Source organism: Tenrec ecaudatus, chromosome 2, assembly GCF_050624435.1.
Source record: "Tenrec ecaudatus isolate mTenEca1 chromosome 2, mTenEca1.hap1, whole genome shotgun sequence".
In the NCBI taxonomy this organism is placed as follows: domain Eukaryota; kingdom Metazoa; phylum Chordata; class Mammalia; order Afrosoricida; family Tenrecidae; genus Tenrec; species Tenrec ecaudatus.
In genome coordinates, this window is record NC_134531.1 from 114,095,584 (window position 1) to 114,117,751 (window position 22,168).

The window sequence follows — 22,168 nt, forward strand, 5'->3', positions numbered from 1 at the left end:
AAAGCAAGCTTAGAAGACAGAGTAGAGCAGCCCTTATAAGGTTTCCAAGACAGGACATCTTTATGGAAGCTGACTGCAGGAGTTTCTCCCACAGAGCAGCTGGTGGGCTGGAGCTGTTCGGTGCTTTAACCACTGTGCCACCACAGTTCCTTGGGTCAAAGATAAAAAGAGATCTTTAAAACTGCACAAAGATAAAAAAATTTTAAAACCCTAAAAATTTTTTTAAAAGGCAGGTGCACTTTTTAAAATTAGGAATTTAACTAATCTTTGTTATAGTAAGCATCTGATTAGTTTAATAAAATACACATTTATGATAAAGTAAAATGATATTTTATATGCTGAAAAAGTATTTCATCATTATCTCAGATTCAACTATATGTAATTTATTGTGACCACTTTATGGGACTTAAGAGTATAATTTCATTTTTATTTAAGATATAGAGTTGAGACCTTACCTCTAATGTCCTTCAGTTACACCTGTAACGGGTGCTAAGTCCAGAGTTGTCTCTGGTTATAAAGTAAACCTACATTTCAATTTTTTATAATAAATTATATTATCATATTTTTATTATACTAACAAAACAATATTATTCCCAATTCCATTTATCAAGCTCTCCAAAGGACATTTTCTGGTACAAAGCAGAGATTTTATGATCACTGATTTTGTCTTTATGCAAATTAGGAAACAAGTATTGTACTGAAGTCATTCTAGTGACAATGTGGTTGATACCACAGAGCCGGTGGTTCAAAGCCACCAGCAGCTTCGCAGAAGAAAGATGGCACAGTTTCCTACAAAGATGTACAGTCTTGAAACCCTAAGAACAGTTTCTCTCTGTCCCGTAAGGTCGCAAGGAGTCAAAATCCACTCAATGGCAGTGGGTTTGGTTTCTGGTTTACATACATCTCCGCGGCTAGATTGTGAGCTCCTCTATAGCAAAAGCACTACGTCTCAATCCTAACCATACTTATCAAAACACTGCAAATAGATGCAGACGAAAGGTGTGAAATTTTGGTCTCATAGCTTTCCATTTATTTGATGTTCACTGGAAAGACCGGCATTGACACTAAGTATGTATAAATTGTTGAGGATTATCACTACATATGCAATTATTGGGGGCAGGGGTGGCAGGAAAATTGGGCAGAGAAGAAGAAGAACAAACAAGGACCTTGCTCACTTGGGAGCCCTAAACAAATTTCTCCATGAGAGCCCAGGGTCAAAGATAGTCATAAAAACTCCAACCCAGAATGCCAGAAGTGTACTTTCCCAATGACCTGAGGCCCTGATGCAGGAAAAAAAAACTATGTGGGGACCGTAGAAGTTTGATTTCTGGGGCAAGTTGAAGGTGAAACAGAAGAATCAAGTCTGCACAGAAGGTAACAGAGAACACAAATGTTTTTAGCATCCCCAGCACTTGAGAGGTGGCTAAGAACCTTGGCTAAACATTTAAATGGAAAGGACACAGGAAATTGCTTAAATAACATACTAAATAATGAGGAGAAAGAATAAGAAGTAGGCAGTCATTCTCAAGAGAAGGTACAGAGAAGAACATCACAAATAACATTTTGGTCTCAGAAAGCTAAAAGTCATAATTAAAATGTGGGCAGTACTCTCAATTTGCATCCACAATGGGATAAGAGACCCACACCTCAACTCTGAGATAGATGAGGATAGATGTTTCTTTAAAAAGAAACGGGGGCAGTATACAAAAAGTAAAGGCATTACAGAAGGTCACTAGTGAAGATGCTACATTTCACTAAGCTTCACAAAATCACCCAGGAACGCCTCACAGAGAAGAATATGTACGATAAAAAATTAGAGTTGTACATTCTTTGCCCTAATCAATTTCTTTTTTCTTTTTTAACATTTTATTAGGGGCTCATACAACTCTTATCTCAATCCATACATATACATACATCAATTGTATACAGCACATCCGTACATTCTTTGCCCTAATCATTTTCAAAGCATTTGCAGATGTGCTTTATACAGTTGATGTATGTATATGTATGGATTGTGATAAGAGTTGTATGAGCCCCTAATAAAATGTTTTAAATAAATAAATATTTTTAAAAGAATGGAAAAAGAAATTACAGTTGAAGAACTTGATCTCAATTCCCAACAAAATATTAGAAGATACTACAAAAAATGAGATGTAGTTGATTACTTAATATAACCACAATCCCTGGAAGAAGTATGGCCAGAGTTTTCCTTAGAGGCAGGAATGGCGAGACTTCCTGCACGCATTGTGAACAGGTCAGGAGACACTAGACTCTGGAGAAGGGCATCATGCTTGGGAAGGCGGAGGGCAGTGAAAGCGGAAGGCCCTCACCAAGATAGACTGACACAGTGACTGCAACAAGGGATCAGCGCAGGAGGACAGCAGAGGACTGTGCAGTGCTGTGCATAAGGCCCCGATGGGGAGGTACCCACTTGATGAGACCTAACAGCAGCAGCAGCCATAATCCCTTCTGTATGATCAATTCTAGCCTATATGTCTGTGGTTACAATCCCATTTTGGAGGAAGTTCTCTGTATTAGGATTAAGGGGAGTGGAAAGGGGACGTATTCTGAGGCTCTGCCTTAGTAAATCTTGTTAGCTGCCCTTGGGCTGGTCTGACCCATAACGACCCTATGAACAGAACGAAACACCACATAGTCCTGTGCCATCCTAACAATTGTTTCTAGGCTTGAGCCAATTGTTGCACTGTGTCAATCCATCTGGAAGGCTTTCGCCCCTTCTTCACTGCCCCTCCACTGTACCAAACATGATATCCTTCTCCAGGGACAGGTCTCTCCTGACAACACGTCCAAAGAATGAAAGACAAAGTCTGCCCATGCTTGCCTCTAAGGAGGTGTCCTAGACATATTTTTTCCAAGACAGATTGGCTTGTCTTTTTAGCAATCCATGGTTTTTCAATATGCTTCTCCAGCACCATGGTCGTCTTTATTCCACACCTACCATGCCGTGGCTTGGGTCAGGCGCACCTTAGGCCTCAAAGACCCTTGATGTTCAATACTCAAAAGAGCTCTTCTGCAGCAGATTTACCTGCTGCAATTTGTGTTTTGATCTTAGTAGAGGGTGTTACTTCAGTCATTACCCTCTATTTTCCTTGGGAGCATGATCTACTGAAAGTAAAAATCCACGCCTCCATATAAGAATGAGGCATCTCAGAAGCAGGAACAGGGAGAATCCCAAGACCAGCAAAGCAGCACTGTCAAGGGAGCATGTTCAAGACCTCTGTCTGGAGTGGCCAAGGCCCAGACCAGAGGCACCAGAGGCTACAGCATAGATACCACAGGCCGGAGAAAAGGAGCGGGGCCAAGACCAGAGGTAGAGGCAGGGAAGCAACGAGCAAGAGCCGAGGAGCAGCACTGATACGAGACTGTGAAGCAGAGCAGTAGGCTGGCTTCCTGGCACAGAGGCAGAGGCCATGGACTACATTACAGACAGGCAGAGAACCTTGGCACTGGCAGAGAGGGGCTGCTGTGGACCAATGACTGGATCCGTATTGTTTCCTGATCCTGACTTGTTGTAACCTATTAACTTCCCGAATAAACCTCCGTAATTGTGAGTTTTGTCGAGTTCTGCGTGGCCATTGTACTGAATTCTTAAACCTAGCAGAGAAAGAGTCCTGTAAGGGGAACAGTTGGTGGCAGAGTAAAACAGGATAGAGGGTGGAGGCATGGCTCACCTGCCTCATGGCAGTTGGGTAGAGATGGATTCTCCTTCTCCCTTGAGCAGCCAGAGGAGGTCATATATGGCCTCCATGCTGTTTTTGTAAAACCAAACTAATGAAATCAAGCACCTGTTTGTAGATGTTAAAAGAAAAAGTATTCATTATAAATGAGCCACTTGGTAGTAACACGAGCTTCTTCTTTGGAAAGACTTGCTAGATCTTTAAAAGTTCATGAACAAGCCAGTGGCATCACAGAGAGTGCTTTTGATAGCATCTTCAGAGGACTAAGTAATTTTTCATCTTGATCACTATTGAATTTCCTTTATACACTAGCTAGATCATCGTAGGTGTTGCACCTGGTGGGTGGGAAAGTGGGTGGATGGATGGATGAATAAATCGACCTTAAAGACAAACTCAAGAAATACAGGCTAGGGAGGAAGAGTAGGATGTCTCCTAATCAAATGAACAATTACAGCCAGAAAATTCTGATTGACTTAAATCCAGGACACCTATCAACATGGTCTTTCATCCTCAATTTTTAATCAGTTTTAAAACACTCACTAATTATTATTATTTTTCCTACCATTTATTGAACATTTAACTTTCCTTTGCATTATGATGAGTATTTTGCATAAAAACCTAGCATATTCATCCATCAATTTTTAAAGGAAATATCATTATTCCATTCCAGACAAGATAAATGAGATTTTAAAAGGCTATTGAATATTCAGCTTGTCTCACTGCAAAGCCTGTCTTAACTATATACATGTTATGCTTATCAAATCTACTGGGGATACATAGCTAGGAATAACACATACTACATGGAAGGATTCCATAATATTTTGAATTAGGATTCAAAGTAAGTTCAATGGATTTCATAAGGACAGAATTATTTAAAGGGCTGACGAGGGGGAGAGGAACTAGACTCATTCTACGTAAATCTAAAAAGAAAGCCTCCTACTCAAGGTGGAAGTTCCAGGGATTTCTTTTTCTAATTGAATTTCTTATCATCATGGGAGCATTAAGGTCTCTTTAGCAAAGTTGTTTTAAAGGCTGGCAGACAGGTAAGGATGCAAAACAGAATAGAGAACTTCATAGGACCTCAACTTTATTTCACATATGTTCTTTTTAATCATTTTATTGGGGCTCTTACAATATTCCATGAATCAAATGTATCAAGCATATTTGTACATGTAGCCATCAGCATTTTCCAAACATTTACTTTCTATTTGTACCCTTGGTATCAGCTCCTTTTTGCCCTCCTCCCTTGTGACCCCTTGATAAATTATAAATTGCTATTATTTTCATATCTTACACCAACCAACCACTGTCTCCCTTTCCCTGTCTCTGTTGTCTGTCCCCGGGCAGGGTGGTGGTGTGGTGGTGATTATGCATCCATCACTGCAATTGGTTCCTTCTTTCTTCCCTCTTCCTCTTCCTTCCCTCCTCCCTCTACCTTCTCCTTCCTGGTTTCACTACTCCCATCTCTGCTCTTGCAGGGTTTATCTGACCTGAATTGTGTGTGTCTTGAGCTCTTATCTGTACCAGTGTACATGCTCCAGTCTAGCCAGAACTGAAAGGCAGGACTGGGGTCATGATGGAGAAGGGGGTGGGGGGGAGGGGAGAAAGAGTCTCAAAGAACCAGAGAAACACTGTGTGTTTCATTGGTGCTACAATGAGCCCTGGTTGACTTATCCCTTCCTAGTGACCCTTTGTGAGGGGATGTCCTATTGTCTATAGATGGGTCTTGGGTCTCTGCTCCAACCCCCCTTGTTCACAACAATATGTTGGTTTTTTGTTTGATTTGGGTCTTCTGGAGCCTGTTACCTGAGTCCATCAATACCTCATGATTGCACCTGCTGGTGTGCTTCTTTCATGTGGATTGTTGCTCCCTGCTAGATGGCTGCTTGTTTAATATCAAGCCTCTAGGACCTAGATGCTGTATCTTGTGATAGTCAGGCACCATCATTTTTCTTTACCACATTTGCTTATGCACCCATTTTGTCTTCATTTAGATAACATAATAGGTACTCCACATTTTATAGCATAATAGGTACTCCACATTGCTGGGAATCAATGAGCTTATTTTTTAATAAAACCTGAAAATTTGTTTTCTTTTTTGTGTGTTTGAAATTGTTTTCTTATGTGTCACATTTACACTTAAGTCTTTTTCCTAAAAACAATATTCCCAATCTCTGAAATACTGTATCTAATATTATGTAAGTACCTGTGTGCATGAAAAGATACACTGCACAGAATATATTTTTAATCATTTTATTAGGGGCTCATACAACTATCACAATAAATATATACATAAATTGTGTAAGGCACATCTGTACATTCATTGCCCTCATTATTCTCAAAACATTTGCTCTCCACCTAAGCCCCTGGCATCAGGTCCTCATTTTTTCCCACATTCCCTGCACCCCCCTCCCTCATGAACCCTTGATAATTTATAAATTATTATTTTGTCATATCTTTCCCTGTCCAACGTCCCCCTTCACCCACTTTTCTGTTGTCCGTCCCCCAGGAAGGAGGTCACATGGTCACATGTAGATCCTTGTAATGCGTTCCCTCTTTCCAACTCACTTTCCCTCGACCCTCCCAGTATCGACACTCACACCACTTGTCCTGAAGGGATCATCCACCCTGGATTCCCAGTTCCTATCTGTACCAGTGTACATCCTCTGGTCTAGCCAGACTTGTAAGTAGAGTTCGGATCATGATAGTTGTGGGGTCGGGGGCGGAGAGGAAGCATTTAGGAACTAGAGAAAAGTTTTATGTTTCATCATTACTACATTGTACCTTGACTGGCTTATCTCCTCCCCTAGACCCTTCTGCAAGGGGATCTCCAGTAGCCTATACATGGGCTTTGGGTCTCCACTCTGCACTCCCCCTCCTCATTCACTAAGGTAAAATTTTTTGTTCTGATGATGCCTTATAACTGATCCCTTCGACACCTCATGATCGCACAGGCTGGTGTGATTCTTCCATGTGGGCTTTGTTGCTTCTGAGCTAGATGGCCGCTTGTTTATCTTCAAGTCTTTAAGACCCCTGACGCTATACCTTTTGATAGCCGGGCACCATCAGCTTTCTTCACCACATTTACTTATGCACCCATTTGTCTTCAGCGATCGTATCATGGTGGTGTGCACCCAATGATATGATTTTTTGTTGTTTGATGCCTAATAACTGATCCCTTCGGGACCACGTGATCGCACAGGCTGGTGTGTTCTTCCATGTGGGCTTTGTTACTTCTGAGCTAGATGGCCACTTTTGTACCAGAATATATCATTTTTATAAAAGCAAAAAGAATCTGAATGGTCATCCATGAAAGAAACAGCTAAATAAGTTTTGGAAGTCAATTTTAGGAGTAAAATGAGTAGGTCAGATGTTAAGAGGAGTACAAACAATATGTATAAAGTAATACTATAAGATGTTTTCTTTGATTTTTGGTTTTTGGTGTTTGTTTTGCTTTGCTTTTGCAAAGATTACCTCATGCAACTGACTGTTTTTCAAGTCCATTATGCCTTCCCATCAAAGATAATATATTCATGTAAATAAATCCTTTTATTTTCAGCACAAGGTGAAAATAAATGTGTAGTGGTATCATACTGAATGTATATTTAACTAACCTAAATTCACCTATTTGTTCTGGGAAAAAATAAAATGACTATAGGTCATAGACCCTAAGAGAAGCCAACTACACCATCGGGTTTTGAACTTCTGGTTCTAAACTTCATGATCTGGGCCAATACTTAAGGACAAACTGCTGGAATTGACTAGACATAGTACTGTACACAAATCCATGTCTTCTGTTGCTGAGCCAGTAGTGGATTCCGAACAGAAATTCCTGCTACCATCATTATCTGGTGAACACAGGTGAAATAATACATAAAAAATATTTATCTCTTCCCACTTCCTCACACTGAATTGTTTGGTTTTGTTTTTTAAGAAACTAACCACTATCTAACATGTAATTCCATTAACTTTCCAGGGTAAGGAAAGAAAGAGAGAATCTTGCGTGGCCAAGTGTAGGGCCAAGAGCAAGGAGGGAAACTCTCAGGAAGATGGACTGATACAATAGGTACAGGAATGGACTCAAACATATCACTCTTCAGGGAGATGCTGCAGGACCTGGCAACGATTCATGCTGAAATGCCTAAGAGCACCACGAGTCAAAGTCAACTCTACAGCAATTTACAACATTAATCAAGAACTTATTATGAAGCAAACAAAAGTGTAAGAGATCTACACAAGTTAACCCATATAATGCTTATACAGACCTATGAGACATATCTCTCTCCAATTTTGCTGATGAGGAGATTGAGGCACAGAAAAGCTTCTGACAACCCCTAAATAAAAAACTTCAACTAAATTTTAATATAATTTTTCTCCCTGGAGATTCCCTAATGAGTTACATATGAGTGTATCTTTTCTTATATATATGCTATCGCCTGCTCTTCATAAGCCAGTCCCAGGGATGATTTTTACAGGACTATCAATACAAATGTGAAGTTCTGCCTTAATAAAATATTTAGTATCAAATATGTTATAAGACCTTGGTCTTCTTCCCCTTCCAAATGGTGAAATAATTATTTTTTTATTTCCTAAAGAGATAAATGAAACAGCAGGATTATTGATATTTAAGTTGTGATCAATTAAACAGAAACAACTGGTTTTCTTAGTTTATATTTACATATGCATACAAAGCATCAAAATAACCTTCCTTTCAGAAATTCAAATGGAAACTTCTATGTGAATACAAACGGCTGAATGTGTCCTGAACAACGATGCAGAAATATCCTGTCACGACAGATGCACAATCTATCATCATGTCACCCAAGCGTGCACCACTCTGCAAGTCCATCTATCATCATACAGTGATCTGGCTTCACGTGATGCGAGCTTCAATGCAACCCTCACCGAAGATGCATTACTAGGGCAAGTAAAGCCACATACAAATGTTCCCGACCAGTTTGGTTTTACATAAAGTCTTCTGTTTATGCCATATGTTTAACAGTTCAAAAGCAATGTCAGTATCATACCTGGTTATTTCTTCTTTAAGTTTGCATGGATCTTCTGCATAAAATTTAATACCAAAATACAAAGTATATGGAGGTCCAGCTAAAATTAAAAAGTAGAAGTTAATTAGATCTCACGTTACAAATTAATCAAAGTAATAGTACAGCATAATTAAACTCATAGTCAGTAAAACTAAAAATTATACTCACCAATAATTTCTAAAGAAACAGAAAAATATGCCAGGGAATAAAGTCAATCATGGGACCACTGTATATATGCATGCATGTATGTATGCATGTACATTTTTTTTAAAAGGCAGAAAAAAAGATAGGACCAAATATAGCATAGGCTTTATCTCTAGTTGGTGAGGTTATGTAAAATTTTTATTTATTATTTATGGTTTTTCCATTTTTATAATTTCCTACAATATGTATTGTCTTCATGAAGAAAAGGTTATCAAAATATCAAATACATGGTTTTAAATTCATCTGCTACTTTATAGCATTCAAAATGTATCATCAATGAAAAGCTCGGTAAGTGGAGAGCAAATGCTTTGAGAATGATTGGGGCAGGGAATGTATGGATGTGCTTTATACAATTGATGTATGTATATGTATGGATTGTGATAAGAAATGTATGAGCCCCAATAAATTGTTTAAAAAAAAACTACTATGTTGCGATAGGGCCTGCATCAGTGATCTCAAAGGGAAAGAAATCGTCGTCTACATTGGGAAGAAGACAGGAAGGAAGAAGAGTCTCTTTGATTTATGACTAAGTAAAACTTTGAAAATAAAGTATACATTTTTTTCACCAAAAAAAAAAAAAATGAAAAGCTTGAGATAATATATGTGCCCAGTAGTTGGTTAAGTCTATCATGAAATGGATGCATGATATCGTGTATCTGTTTAAATACACAGATGGAACTAGAGCTATGTATTTTGATACCGAAAGATCCATATGTTTAATCTATATTACTGAGCCCAGAATATGGTCCCTTTTCTTAAAAAAAAAAAAAGGCAAGCTACCTGCACTTAACAACAAAGACAACAATATATGTTATTACATATTATACATTATTACATATACTACTCATTCATTTATTTCCCCTTTCTAAGTAGTGAACTCTGAAAAGAGAAAGTGAAAATTCTCTTTAATATGTAAGCACTTCTTATTATTCATATATTATCTTTTATTTTTAATAAAATAGTCAGTGTAACTATGTGGATTAGAGACAATATTTGTTTTACTCTTAAACATTTCTGACTCTAAAATATGTCATTAAAAATTTAATCCAAGAGCCCCTGTAGTGACATGGTTATGTTTGGGGCTGCTGACCTCCAAGTCAGCAATTGGAAACCACCAGCCACCTCCTGGAGAGAAAAAAGGGGCTTGCTCCTTCCTTAAAGAGGCACAGTCCTCAAAGGCTAACCCACTTCCCACATTTTACTATACAGAGAACTCATTTATGTATACTATAACCAAAACTACAACCAAATGCTCACTGAGCAAAAGAGCATAGACCTCTCGGGTTCTAACCACCTCGTGATATATTTTTACTGGAAATATTTATGCTTCCAAGGGTATGAATCTGATCTGTGCTGTGTCCAAAACCTCCTACTTCTCCTTTGTACAGTCACTAGATCGGATGGATTTTATTACTTTATCATTGGAGGGCTCTTACAAATCCATCATTCAATTGTATTAAGCACACTTGTACATATGTTGCTATCAACATTTCCAAAACATTTTCTTTCTACTTGAGCTCTTGGTATCAGCTCCTTTTTTTGCCTCCCTCCTCCACCTTCCCAAGTGAATCCTTGATCAATTACATATTATTGTTGTTATTTCATGTCTTACACTATCCATTGTCTCCCTTCACCCACATTTCTGTAATTTGTCTCCCTGGGGGGTAGGCAATCCAACCTTGTGATGGGTTCCCCCTCTCTCCCCTTCTCCCTGCCACCCCACCATCCCCAGGCCTACCCTCATGATATTGCTACTCCCACTACTGTTCCTTAAGGTTTTATCGGTCCTGCATTCCATGTGTGAGAGCTCTTATCTGTCCCAACATGTCTAGCTGGATTTGTATGGTAGAACTGGGTCACAGTAAGTGGGGAGGGAGGGGGAAGTATTCCTGAACTAGAAGAATGATGTGCTTCCTGGGCGCTATTCTGTACTCTGGTTAAATTATCCTTTCCTTGTAACCCTTCTGTGGTAGATTTTGTTTTAGAAATGAATTTGTTCACTGGCCAGTTTCTATTTGCTGTTGTTTTGTTATGTTTTGTTTAGGTTTCTAACAACAACTCTCTCAATCAAGTAAACAAGAAAAGATATGAAACAATGCACTCTAGTAAAAAATCGACCCACCTACACCAAGCAATCCCAATTCTTCCACACTGTGAACCTGACAGAATGCTCTACCAGTCTATTTTCTTTTGTAATTGAGTACCTAACTTCACCTGTTTAGAAATTTGAGAGGAAGTAAAACAGAACAAGTAAAAAAGATATAATGCAATTTATAAAATACAAAGCAAATTGGTGTTGCTGTTATTAGTAGCAGTTATACACACTCTGGCTTATGGCATACAGAAGGCCCGCTCTTGGCATGCAGAGGACGGTCAGCACTAGGGCCCACGCCCTACTCTCATCTATGTTTTTCTATACAAAACATTTCTCATGCTACAACTTTTGAACGGACATGGGCGTTTTGTTTTAACTTTGCTATAATTTCTTACCATCTGAATGACTTTCATAAATTTGATTTTATGATTACTTAATCCATCTAGTTGCATTTCTAAAAAATACAAACACTGATGTCAAGGAGACTATTAAATATTTAGAGGAGCAGGAAGTTCACCATCAGCTGCCCCATCCATGTCAATCAAGCTCTGTCCTACTGAACAGATGGGCCGGCTGGTGCCCGCAGGCCACTGGAGCGAGCATCCAGGGGGCAGGAGGAGCACAGATGCTGCTGTGGTGTGGCTTCCTCCAGGTCCCAGGGAGGTTTCTATTCCTGACCAAACCTAGCCATTTCAGATGTGTTTCGCCGTTAAGGAATTACATGATAACTTAGTTTAGGGAACAAAAGAAAACAAAGTACACACTCACACACAATTACAGGCATTCCATTTGGACTAATTTTCTATATGGACTTTTAAGCCAAATCTGCCTCCCACTGCCCACTTACATAAAAAACCGCTTGGGTTCCAAGTGTAAAGCACCTTCACCATTTTATTGCAATTGAAAACATACACAGTGCTTTTGTAAACATTTATTCTCAACGACAACCTAGTAACATATTCAAGACCAGTAAAACTCTAAGGAGTTGAGCAACGTACCTAAAGTTACCGAGATAAGAACAAAATTTGCTAATATCTAGAGCCCTGTGTTTTCACCACTGTCCCTCTGAACTCAGGGATAAAACAAAATCAGAGTACCTTTAAAGTGAGCAAATACTTTCATCGACACCACTGTCCTATAGAGCAATAAAAGGCTATTGGAATAGACATTAGAGGCAGGTTAAATCTTGTCAGATGCTTTGACCAGATTTTGACTACTAAATATCAAGTGCTGGAACAAGCAATTTCATTACATACATAAATTTCATTACCCTAACTAATTCCATACCAATCCACAGAAATGAATATTGTTTCTATTTAACCAAAAAATACAATTGCCAGAATCTTGGAATTCCCAAATCTATCATTTGCTGTGACTAATTTGGAGAGCTCTCATAAAAGTAAGAATTCCCCCATTAGCTCAGGGATAGAGCGAGACTTTCCTGGTGGCATTCTGACTAATCTATAGATGATTTCATCCTCATTTCCCTTCACTAGTTAACAAACTATTTCAGGGAATACAGGTTTTTCCTGATAATAATCTTATCAGTTATACATTATAAGATGATAATACTATCAGTGTTTTATTCTTGCTCTATCTAAAATCTTTAGCAGTATTTTTTTAGGATGAGAAAGTTAATAGATGAAATAGAATATTTCATACCCTGTAAGAAATAAGCATGTTAAATGGCTTAGGAACATTAATGCTACACAAAAATGAAAGAACTTACTTTTTTCTTCTTCATCAACTAAATAGAAATCGTATTATTTTTTTTTCTTTTAAAAAAGCTGAGTAATCGGAGTAAAGACGTATTCCTGAAACTTTTCTAATTTCCCAATTTATCTTTTTTTTTTTTTAAGTATTTGGTTCAGGAGGGAGCGGGGAAATGAGCAGCCGATATAAAGGGCTCAAGCAGAAAGAAAATTTTTGAGACTGATGATGGCAACAAATGTACATATGTGCTTGACACAATGGATGTATGTGTGGATTGTGATAAAAATTGTATGAGGCCCCAATAAAATGATTTTGTTAAAAAGAATAAACCCACACAAAAAAGTTTTTGGTTCAAGTAGATGATACAGAAATTTGCTATCCTTACTATTAAAAGGAAATAGTTTGAAACATCTCAAATTTCCCGATCCTAAGAGATAAAACATTAACGATTAGATCTCCTAAAGAAGTCCGAGTGGCCCTGTGGTTTGGGTGTTGTGCTGCGAACTGCAAGGTTTAGCCCACCAGACTCCTCTTGGGAGAAAGATGACTGTCGGCTTCCATGAAGATGTACTGACATAGTAATTCTATGCAAGACCAAAATGGGTAAGAACTGACCTGGAGACAGTGGGTTCTGAGAGTTACTTGTATAGAGATTAATTGCATGCATATAGAATCACATATCCCTGTGGATTCAGCTGGAAGCTTGGTAACCCACTTGGTGGCCCACAAAGTACATGGCACTAGGAGTCACAAAACCAAGGGCTCTGTTACCAACGTGCGTCATTAGTGAAAGGCGATTTAAAATTTACTTTTGTGCAGATCAAGTTGACTGAACTTGATGTATAAGAACCTAGGAATCTAAAGTTTCTTTCTCAGACACCAGCCCTCATTTCTAAAACCTCCCATCCCACCTAGCTACATGGGCATGTGTCCTTGAAACAACCCAGACCTGGTTGGGTGAACAGCTGGGAACTACTGATCAAACTGGGCTGGTCAGACCCGTTCTCCCCACAATTGGGGATTATAATTCAGAAACAGCCTGTAGGTCTCTGCCTGCTATTGGGGTGGAAACTTGCAAACTCTGAAGCATTCCATGGAGATGGAGAAGCAAGGCATGCCAGTCCACAGAAAGAGGAGGGAGAATGTTTTCACAATTCCTGCTTTCCAGTCTTTTGAGGCAACACTGCATGTCAGCCCCTGGGGTCCGAAGCAGCAGCTTCGGGGAAACAGGGAGAGCACTGGCTCAGGAAGAAGGGTCTGAGGAGCCACACTCCGAGTTCATTAGCATTTTCTTATTCAACCAAAACCTTTGTTCCCCACTGTTAAGGTGTGTACGATCATAAATAAAACATTGGATGTAAAAATAAAACCTTGTGGAATGTAACCTCATGTACACGTAGTCACACAGTACTGTTCATATCGACAGGCCAAGTCCTAACCCCTGAAAGTGGATGGGACCGCTCTGAAGCCACAGGAGTTTTCCAGGACACCAGGGCACCCCTTAATTACTAATTTAACAAAACTAGTGGTATAAACAAAACCATTAATTAGCCTGAAAAGTTCAAGCTCTTAAAAAGCCCTCTGTCTCCCCCCACCCCACCATCCCCAATTCATTTCTTTGCCTTTTCTGTTTCATGGTCAGAATTAAAGTCAAGCAAACAGAAAAATTACACAGTCAAGGGAAGGCAACCACAGGTCAAATCAACAACAACATGACTACATCTGTATATTAACTATGGAGCCCTGGGGGTGTAGTGGTTCTGTGTAAATCACGAGCAGCTGAGAGGGAGACACCCTGGGCGCTCTACTTTCGCAAACAGCTCCAGCATCAGAAACTCATGGGGGCTCGCCAGGAGACAGCTTTGACTCCACAGCTGTGGCAGTGAGTTAGAATGAACTCACCAAAACTTAGCCAGAAGTCGAAGAGGCTGTCAATGCCCGGGATACTCGGTTCCTCATTCTCTCACCCTTTTCATTCTGAAGTCCATCTCTAATCATGGGCATGATGTTGTTTTCAAACCATACCTTAACAACATTAAATGGAATACCTACTGTTTATCAGTTCTTTGTGTTCAGCAAGGGCTTTTGCAGGATCCAGCCAGTACTGTGTAAGGAAAAAATAAAGATCATTAAAGAAATAGTTGCTTTTGTTGGTCCTTACCTCAAAGATGTTTGTGAGTTCTTTTGGAGGGCATTTAACAAGCTAAAGGAGAATACTGTATGTATTATATAGACTCACAAACTTACACAAGAACTTCGTGCAGCTAGAACAATAAAATAATACAAACATTATTTCAAGGTGCAGGCAGATGCAGAGAAGAGAAACAGTACTCGCTGGGTCCTTGGTTGAATCATTGAACCGAGACGCCAAGATCAGAAAATTCAAGATGTTTATGCATGACCTTAATACTTTCAACAGGGAAACAACAACGAGGAAAGCCCTGCCAAGTCACTTTTCAAAGTTCCATCACGACACCCTCCATGCACATCTCTTCCTAAAATGCCTTCATCCCCGTCACCCTCACACCTCCCCACCCACTTCTAGGTCTACCCCCGGAAGCACTGCTGCTGTATGTTCCAAGAAAGCAATCAAATGAAACCAAACCCTCTCGGAGGAGGCCGCCGAGAGCCCACAACAGAGAGCAGGTCCAGTTGGATATGGTCCTGGCCCTTGGTCATCACTGAGTAACTGAATCATCTCTGATTCGTGCTCGTACTTTTGCAGTCAAGATTCGATGTGAATTCATGGAAAGTCTTTAGGAAAGTTATTTAGCTCACAGTATGGGATACATGCTGTAACAACAATTCATAATTATGGGAGGGCATTTATCTAATAACTACCTAGAGTCAATCTAAGGTACTGCTTTAAAAGCAGCCACGAGGGTACAGTGGTTAAGTGCTACTACCTGAAAGCTCAGTGATTCAAACCCACCGGTAACTCTGGGGGAAAGATTCACATCATATCAACTGCACAGGCCAAGGAAGGACTACTCCTGTGGGTTTCTGACACTAGCTCAGGAAAGAGGAGCAGAAAGCTTCACCTTTTCCCCTTGGAGCAGCTGCTGGATCGTGAGTAGGAGCCCAGAGCATAACCCACGAGGGCACCAGGGCTCCCAAGAAAGAAGAGACGGCTGTGAAGACTACAGCTTCAGAAAAGCCTAAGGGGAAGTTCCACTCGGTTCTACAGGGTCTATTTGAGCACACATATTTTTGAAACTTATCTTTAAATGAAAAGAATTTCAATAAGCAGTGAGAGAATTTTGGCCTTAAGGTCTTTTTTTTCCTAATCATTTTATTGGGGACTCAAACATTCTTACCACAATCCATATGTACATCCATGTGTCAAGCACATTTGCATATTTGTTGCCATCATCATTCTCAAAACATTTGCTTTCCACTTGAGCCCTTCGTATCAGCCCATTTCCCCCCTCTCATTTTCCCCCTTCCCTCCCTCACGAACCCTTCATGATTTATAAATTATTATTTTTTTCATGTTTTACACTGTTCAGTCTACCTTTACCCACTTTTCTGTTGTCTGTCCCTCAGGGAGAGGATTATATGTGGATCCTTGTAATCAGTTCCCCCTTTCCAACCCACCCTCCCTCTACATTCTCAGTATCTCCACTCAAACCACTGGTCCTGAAGGGATCATCTCCCCTGGATTCCCTGTGTTTCCAGTTCCTATCTGTACCAGTATACAACCTCTGGTCCAGCCAGACTTGCAAGGTAGAATCCGAATCATGATAGTGGGGGAGGAGGAAGCATTTAAGAACTAGAGGAAAGTTGTATGTTTCATCGTTGCAACATTGCACCGACTGGCTCGTCTCCTCCCAGAGACCCTTCTGTGAGGGGATGTCCAGTGGCCTACACATGGGCTTTGGGTCTCCACTCCACCCTCCCCCCACCCATTCACTATGATATGATTTTTTGTTCTGATGATGCCTTATACCTGATCCCTCTGACACCTCATGATTGCACAGGCTGGTGTGCTTCTTCCATGTGCACTTTGTTGCTTCTGAGGTAGATGGCCACATGTTTACCTTCAAGCGCTTAAGACCCCAGACGCTGTATCTTTTGATAGCTGGGAACCATCAGGTTTCTTCACCACATTTGCTTTATGCACACATTTGTCTTCAGTGATCGTATCATGGAGGTTTGCACTCAATTGTATGATTTTTTATTCTTTGATGCCTGATAACTGATCCCTTTGGTACCTCGTGATCACACAGGCTGGTGTGTTCTTTCATGTGGGCTTTGTTGCTTCTCAGCTAAATGGTCCCTTGTTTACCTTAAAGTCTTTAAGACCCTGGACACTATATCTTTTGATAGCCGAGCACCATCAGTTTTCTTCACCACATTTGCGTATTCACCCACTTTATCTTCAGTGATCGTGGCCAGAAAGTGAGCATCATAAAATGCCAGTTTATTCTCCCCCCCTCTCTTTCTTATTATTTATTTTCTTTCATACAACTCTTATCAAAATCCATAGATACATCAATTGCGTAAAGCACATTTGTACATTCATTGTCCTCATCATTCTCAAAATATTTGCTCTCCACTTAAGCCCTTGGCATCAGCTCATTTTTGACCTTCCCTCCCTGTTCCCCACTCCCTCATGAACCCTCGATAATATATAAATTATTATTTTGTCATATCTTGTACTGTCCGAGGTCTCCCTTCACCCACTTCTCTGTTGTCCGTCCCCCGGGGAGGAGGCCATATGTAGTTCCCTGTAATCGGTTTCCCCTTTCCACCACACCCACCCTCCACCCTCCTGGTATCGCCACTCTCACCACTGGTCCTAAAGGGATTTCTCCTGGATTCCATTTCCAGTTCCTATCTGTACCAGTGTACATCGTCTGGTCTAGCCAGATTTGGAAGGTAAAATTGGGATCATGATAGTTGTGGGGGAGGAAGCACTTAGGAACTAGAGGAAAGTTGTATGTTTCATCATTGCCACATTGCACCCTGACTAGCTCATCTCCTCCCCGCAACCCTTCTGTAAAGGATGCCCAGTTGCCTACAGATGGGCTCTGGGTTCCCACTCCGCACGGCCCCCTCATTCACAATATGATTTTGGTTCTTTGATGCCTGATACCTGATCCCTTGGACACCTCCTGATCACACAGGCTGGTGTGCTTCTTCCATGTGGGCTTTGTTGCTTCTGAGCTAGATGGCCACATGTTTACCTTCAAGCCTTTAAGACTCCAGATGCTATATCTTTTGATAGCTGGGCACCATCAGCTTTCTTCACCACATTTGCTTATTCACCCATTTGTCTTCAGATTTTGTTTTGGGAAGGTGAGCACACAATATGATTTTTTGTTCTTTGATGCCTGATAACTGATTCCTTCGGAACCTCGTGATCACACAGGCTGGTGTGTTCTTCCATGTGGGTGTTGTTGCTTCTCAGCTAAATGGCCCCTTGTTTACCTTCAAGTCTTTAAGATCATGGACACTCTAACTTTTGATAGCCAGGCACCATCAGCTTTCTTCACCACATTTACTTATGCACCCACTTTGTCTTCAGCAATTGTGCTGGGAAGATGAGCATCATGGAATGACAGTTTAATAGAACAAAGTGTTCTTGCATTGAGGGATTACTTGAGTGGAGGTCCAATGTCAATCTGCTACCTTAATACCAAACTTATAAATATATGCACATAGAGCTATTTCCCCATCCTCATATATAAATATATTTACGTATGTACATGCCTTTATTTAGACCTCTATAAATGTCCTTTGCCTCCTAGCTGTTTCCTCTATTTCCATTTACTTTCCTCTTACATTGCCCTTTATCAATCCTCACCACGCCTCCTATGTCCTCCTCCTAATCGATTTTGGATCACTTTTTCCCTTGTCCCTGGGTTTGTTAACACCAGTCTCTCCCCTCAATCTGCAGAAGAGTAGGGGAGAAGCTAATGAAACAGAGATAGGGGCATCCGGAGTTCCACAAAGATACAGTCAAAGGAAATGAAGGTCCCAGAAAGGGGCAGTAAAGCCAAGCAAGAACCTCTTCCCCACTGTCTTGATCACATAGTAGGAACTGTAAAGTCCAACCTAGCCAGCTTCCATTTCCTGTGTTCCTGAATGAAGAAGAGGCCATTCGCACAGCAGACAGGTAGACCTGGCCCACCTTGAACCACCTCATTCCCAGCACGCTGGTATCTGCCCTGTGAAAAAGTCCACACTTAGGGTCGGGCCTGAGAAGCTGGTTACCTCCTACCTGAGTCAGGAATCAAGGAGACCCACAAGATTCTGTTTGTCAGCTTCCTTCCCCTTCTCTTGTGTTACAGGAAGATAGGCTTGCTCTGCTATGTAATTAGTAGTAGTAGTAATTATAATATTCTATAAACTTTTCTTACCTTTTGTTCCTAATTCCATGCAGTACCAATTATTCGTACTAAATCTGTGACATACTCATTTCAGGGTAAGACTTTATTACAGTACTAAATTCTAATCATGGATATTTAATCATCATTATTTACCACTCAAATAATAGGTTCAATTTTCAACTGTTCTAAAAAAGAAAAGTGTTTAAAAACTGTGCTAAAAAAGAAAGTAACATATTTTTCATGCCATATTTCATGGAAATAATGTGCATGTTACAAGTTTTTTCTTTCTTTTTTTAATTGGGGGCTCTTACAGCTCTTATCACAATCCATACATATATCCATTGTGTCAAACACATCAGTACAGATGTTGTCATCATCTTTTGCAAAACATTTTCTTTCTACTTGAGCCCCTGGCATCAGCTCCTCCTTTTACCCCCTCCCTCCCACATGTCCCCTTGGTCATTTGGTTTTCTTTTTAAAATCATTTCATTGGGGCTCATACAACTCATCACAACCCATACATGCACCTACTGTGTCAAGCATATTTGTACATTGTTGCCATCATCATTCTCAAAACATTTTCTTTCTACTTGAGCCCTTGGTAGCAGCTCCTCAGTTTAATTATTACTATTTTGTCATGTCTTACTGTCCGATGTCTCCATTTGCCCACTTTTTTGTTGTCAGTCACCCAGGGAGGGGGTTATATGTAGATCCTTGTGTTCAGTTCCTCCTTTCTCCCCCCACCTTCCCTCCACCCTCCTGGTATTGCTACTCCTATTGGTCCAGGGTTTATTTGTCCTGGATTCCCTGTGTTTCCAGTTATTATCTGTACCACTGTACAACCTCTCATCTAGCTGGATTTGTAAGGTAAAATTTGGATCACGATAGTGAGGGGCGAGTATTAAAAAAATAAAGGAAAGTTGTATGTTTCGTCGTTGCTATACTGCACCCTGACTGGCTTGTCTCCTTCCTTCAGATCCTTCTGTAAGAGGACGTCAAGTTGCCTACAGATGGGCTTTGGGTCTCCACTCCACACACCCCCATCCAAAATTGATGGTGAGGAGGGTATACGAGGCCTGGTGGGGTGTGACCAAGGGCAATGTAACCAAGAGGAATTACTGAAACCCAAATGAAGGCTGATCATGATAGTGGGACAAGAGGAAAGTAAAAGGAATTAGAGGAAAGAGCTAGGAGGCAAAGGGCATTTATAGAGGTCTAAATACAGGCATGTACATATGTAAATATATTTATATATGAGGATGGGGAAATAGATCTATATGCACATATTTATAGGTTTAGTGTTAAGGTAGCAGATGGACATTGGGCCTCCACTCAAGTACTCAGTGCAAGAATACTTTGTTTTATTAATCTGGCATTCCATGATGCTCACCTTCCCAGCACAATCACTGAAGACAAAGCAGGTGCATAAACAAATGTGATGAAGAAAGATGATGGTGCCCAGCTATCAGAAGATATAGTGTCTCGGGTCTTAAAACTTTGAAGATAAACAAGCGGTTATCTGGCTGATACTCAACAAAGCCCACATGGAAGAACACACCAGCCTGTGTGATCATGAGGTGCCGATGGGATCAGGTACCAGGCATCAAAGAGCAAAAAATGTTATCATTATTCCCTTGATAATTTATAAATTATTATTTTTTTCATGTCTTATACTGATGGCTGTCTCATTTCACCCACTTTTCTGCTGTCCATCCCCCGGGGAAGGGGAGCCATACATAAAACATAGTGATTGGTTCTTCCTTACTCCCCCTCCCCCCCGCCCAGCCCCCTTTCCCTCCTAGTATCGCTGCTCCCCTTATTGGTCCTAAGGGGTTTATCTGTTCTGGATTCCCTAAGTCACAAGCTCTTATCTGTACCAGTGTACATGTTCTGGTCTAGCCAGATATGTAAGATAGACCTGGGGTCATGGTAGTCATGGGGGCGGGGAAGCATTAAAGAACTAGAAGAAGGTTGTGTGTTTCCTCAGTGCTATACTGCACCCTGACTGGCTCTTCTTTTCCTTGTGGCTCTTCTGACAGGGGGTGTCCAATTGACTACTGATGGGTTTTGGGTCTCCACTATGCCGTCCCCCTAATTCCCATTACTGTTATTTTTTGTTTGTTTTTCTTTCTTTTGTTTTGGGTCTTTGATACTTTCTTCACCACATTTGCTTATGCACCCATTTGTCTTCAGTGATCATGTCAGGGAAGGTGAGCATGTTACAAGTTTTTTCTGCAAAGTATGCAACCCTCTCCTGTGTCAATTCCCTGTACTAGACATGTCCATTATTTGCATGGGTGCACTTTATGTGAAAACTACATTTCAGTAGCAGCAACTTATAAGACAAACAATGTTCACTATTTGGACCTTCATCATTTCTCATTTTCCAAGTCTACAATGATTCCCTTTTAAATAGAAAAGTATTTGGAATAGAGAGTGTAATCAGTGAAATGTTCTTGGAGTCCTTAATGACTAAACACAGGGCTTCAGGATTGAAATAGCAATTCATAAGAACTCCTGAATTTTCCAAGTAGAATAAAATCTATCCAAGTGTAAGCTGTGTGACGGACATAGAGCAGACCTCATTGTAGACCCAGCTATGGCTCTTTTCCATGAGACGGGAACATTAGGCATGTGATATGGATTTTTCCAAGGGAAACAAACACAAATATCGTGAAAATTTGTGTGAAGCTCGCACTCACTGCCATCAAGTCAATTCCTGCTCATCACGACCCTATAGGACAGGGAAGAACTGCCCCTGGGGGTTTGTTTCCCAGACAGTAGCTCTTTACAAGTAGAAAGCCTCATATTTCTCCCACAGAGCAGCTGGTGGTTTTGAACTGCTAACTTTGCAATTACCAGCCCAACACATAACTGCTACTTTACCAGGCCTATTCTATTAGTTTAGCTGCAACAAATGATCATAAACTCACAGGCTTAAAACAACTCTCACTTATCATCTCCAGAGGTGTAGGTAAGAATTTCAGGCTGGCTGGGCTTGTTACTCTACTCCAGATTCCCCAGGCCCAAATCAGGGGCACAGGGACTCAGTGGTAGAACTTCCCTTCTTGTCACCTT

At 40.5% G+C, this 22,168-nt stretch overlaps 1 protein-coding gene across 2 annotated transcripts in view; it reads right to left on the reverse strand.

Annotated features, from left to right (window-relative positions):
- Window positions 1-22,168, reverse strand: part of EPB41L4A (erythrocyte membrane protein band 4.1 like 4A) — a 273,865-nt gene that overhangs the window by 126,254 nt on the left and 125,443 nt on the right. For both annotated transcript variants that reach the window (XM_075541381.1, XM_075541380.1), the window contains exons 3-4: window positions 14,808-14,859; window positions 8,726-8,804 (exon numbers count right to left, since the gene is read on the reverse strand). In XM_075541381.1, coding sequence (XP_075397496.1) covers window positions 8,726-8,804; window positions 14,808-14,859 — 131 coding nt within the window. The remainder of the gene's footprint in view (window positions 1-8,725; window positions 8,805-14,807; window positions 14,860-22,168) is intronic.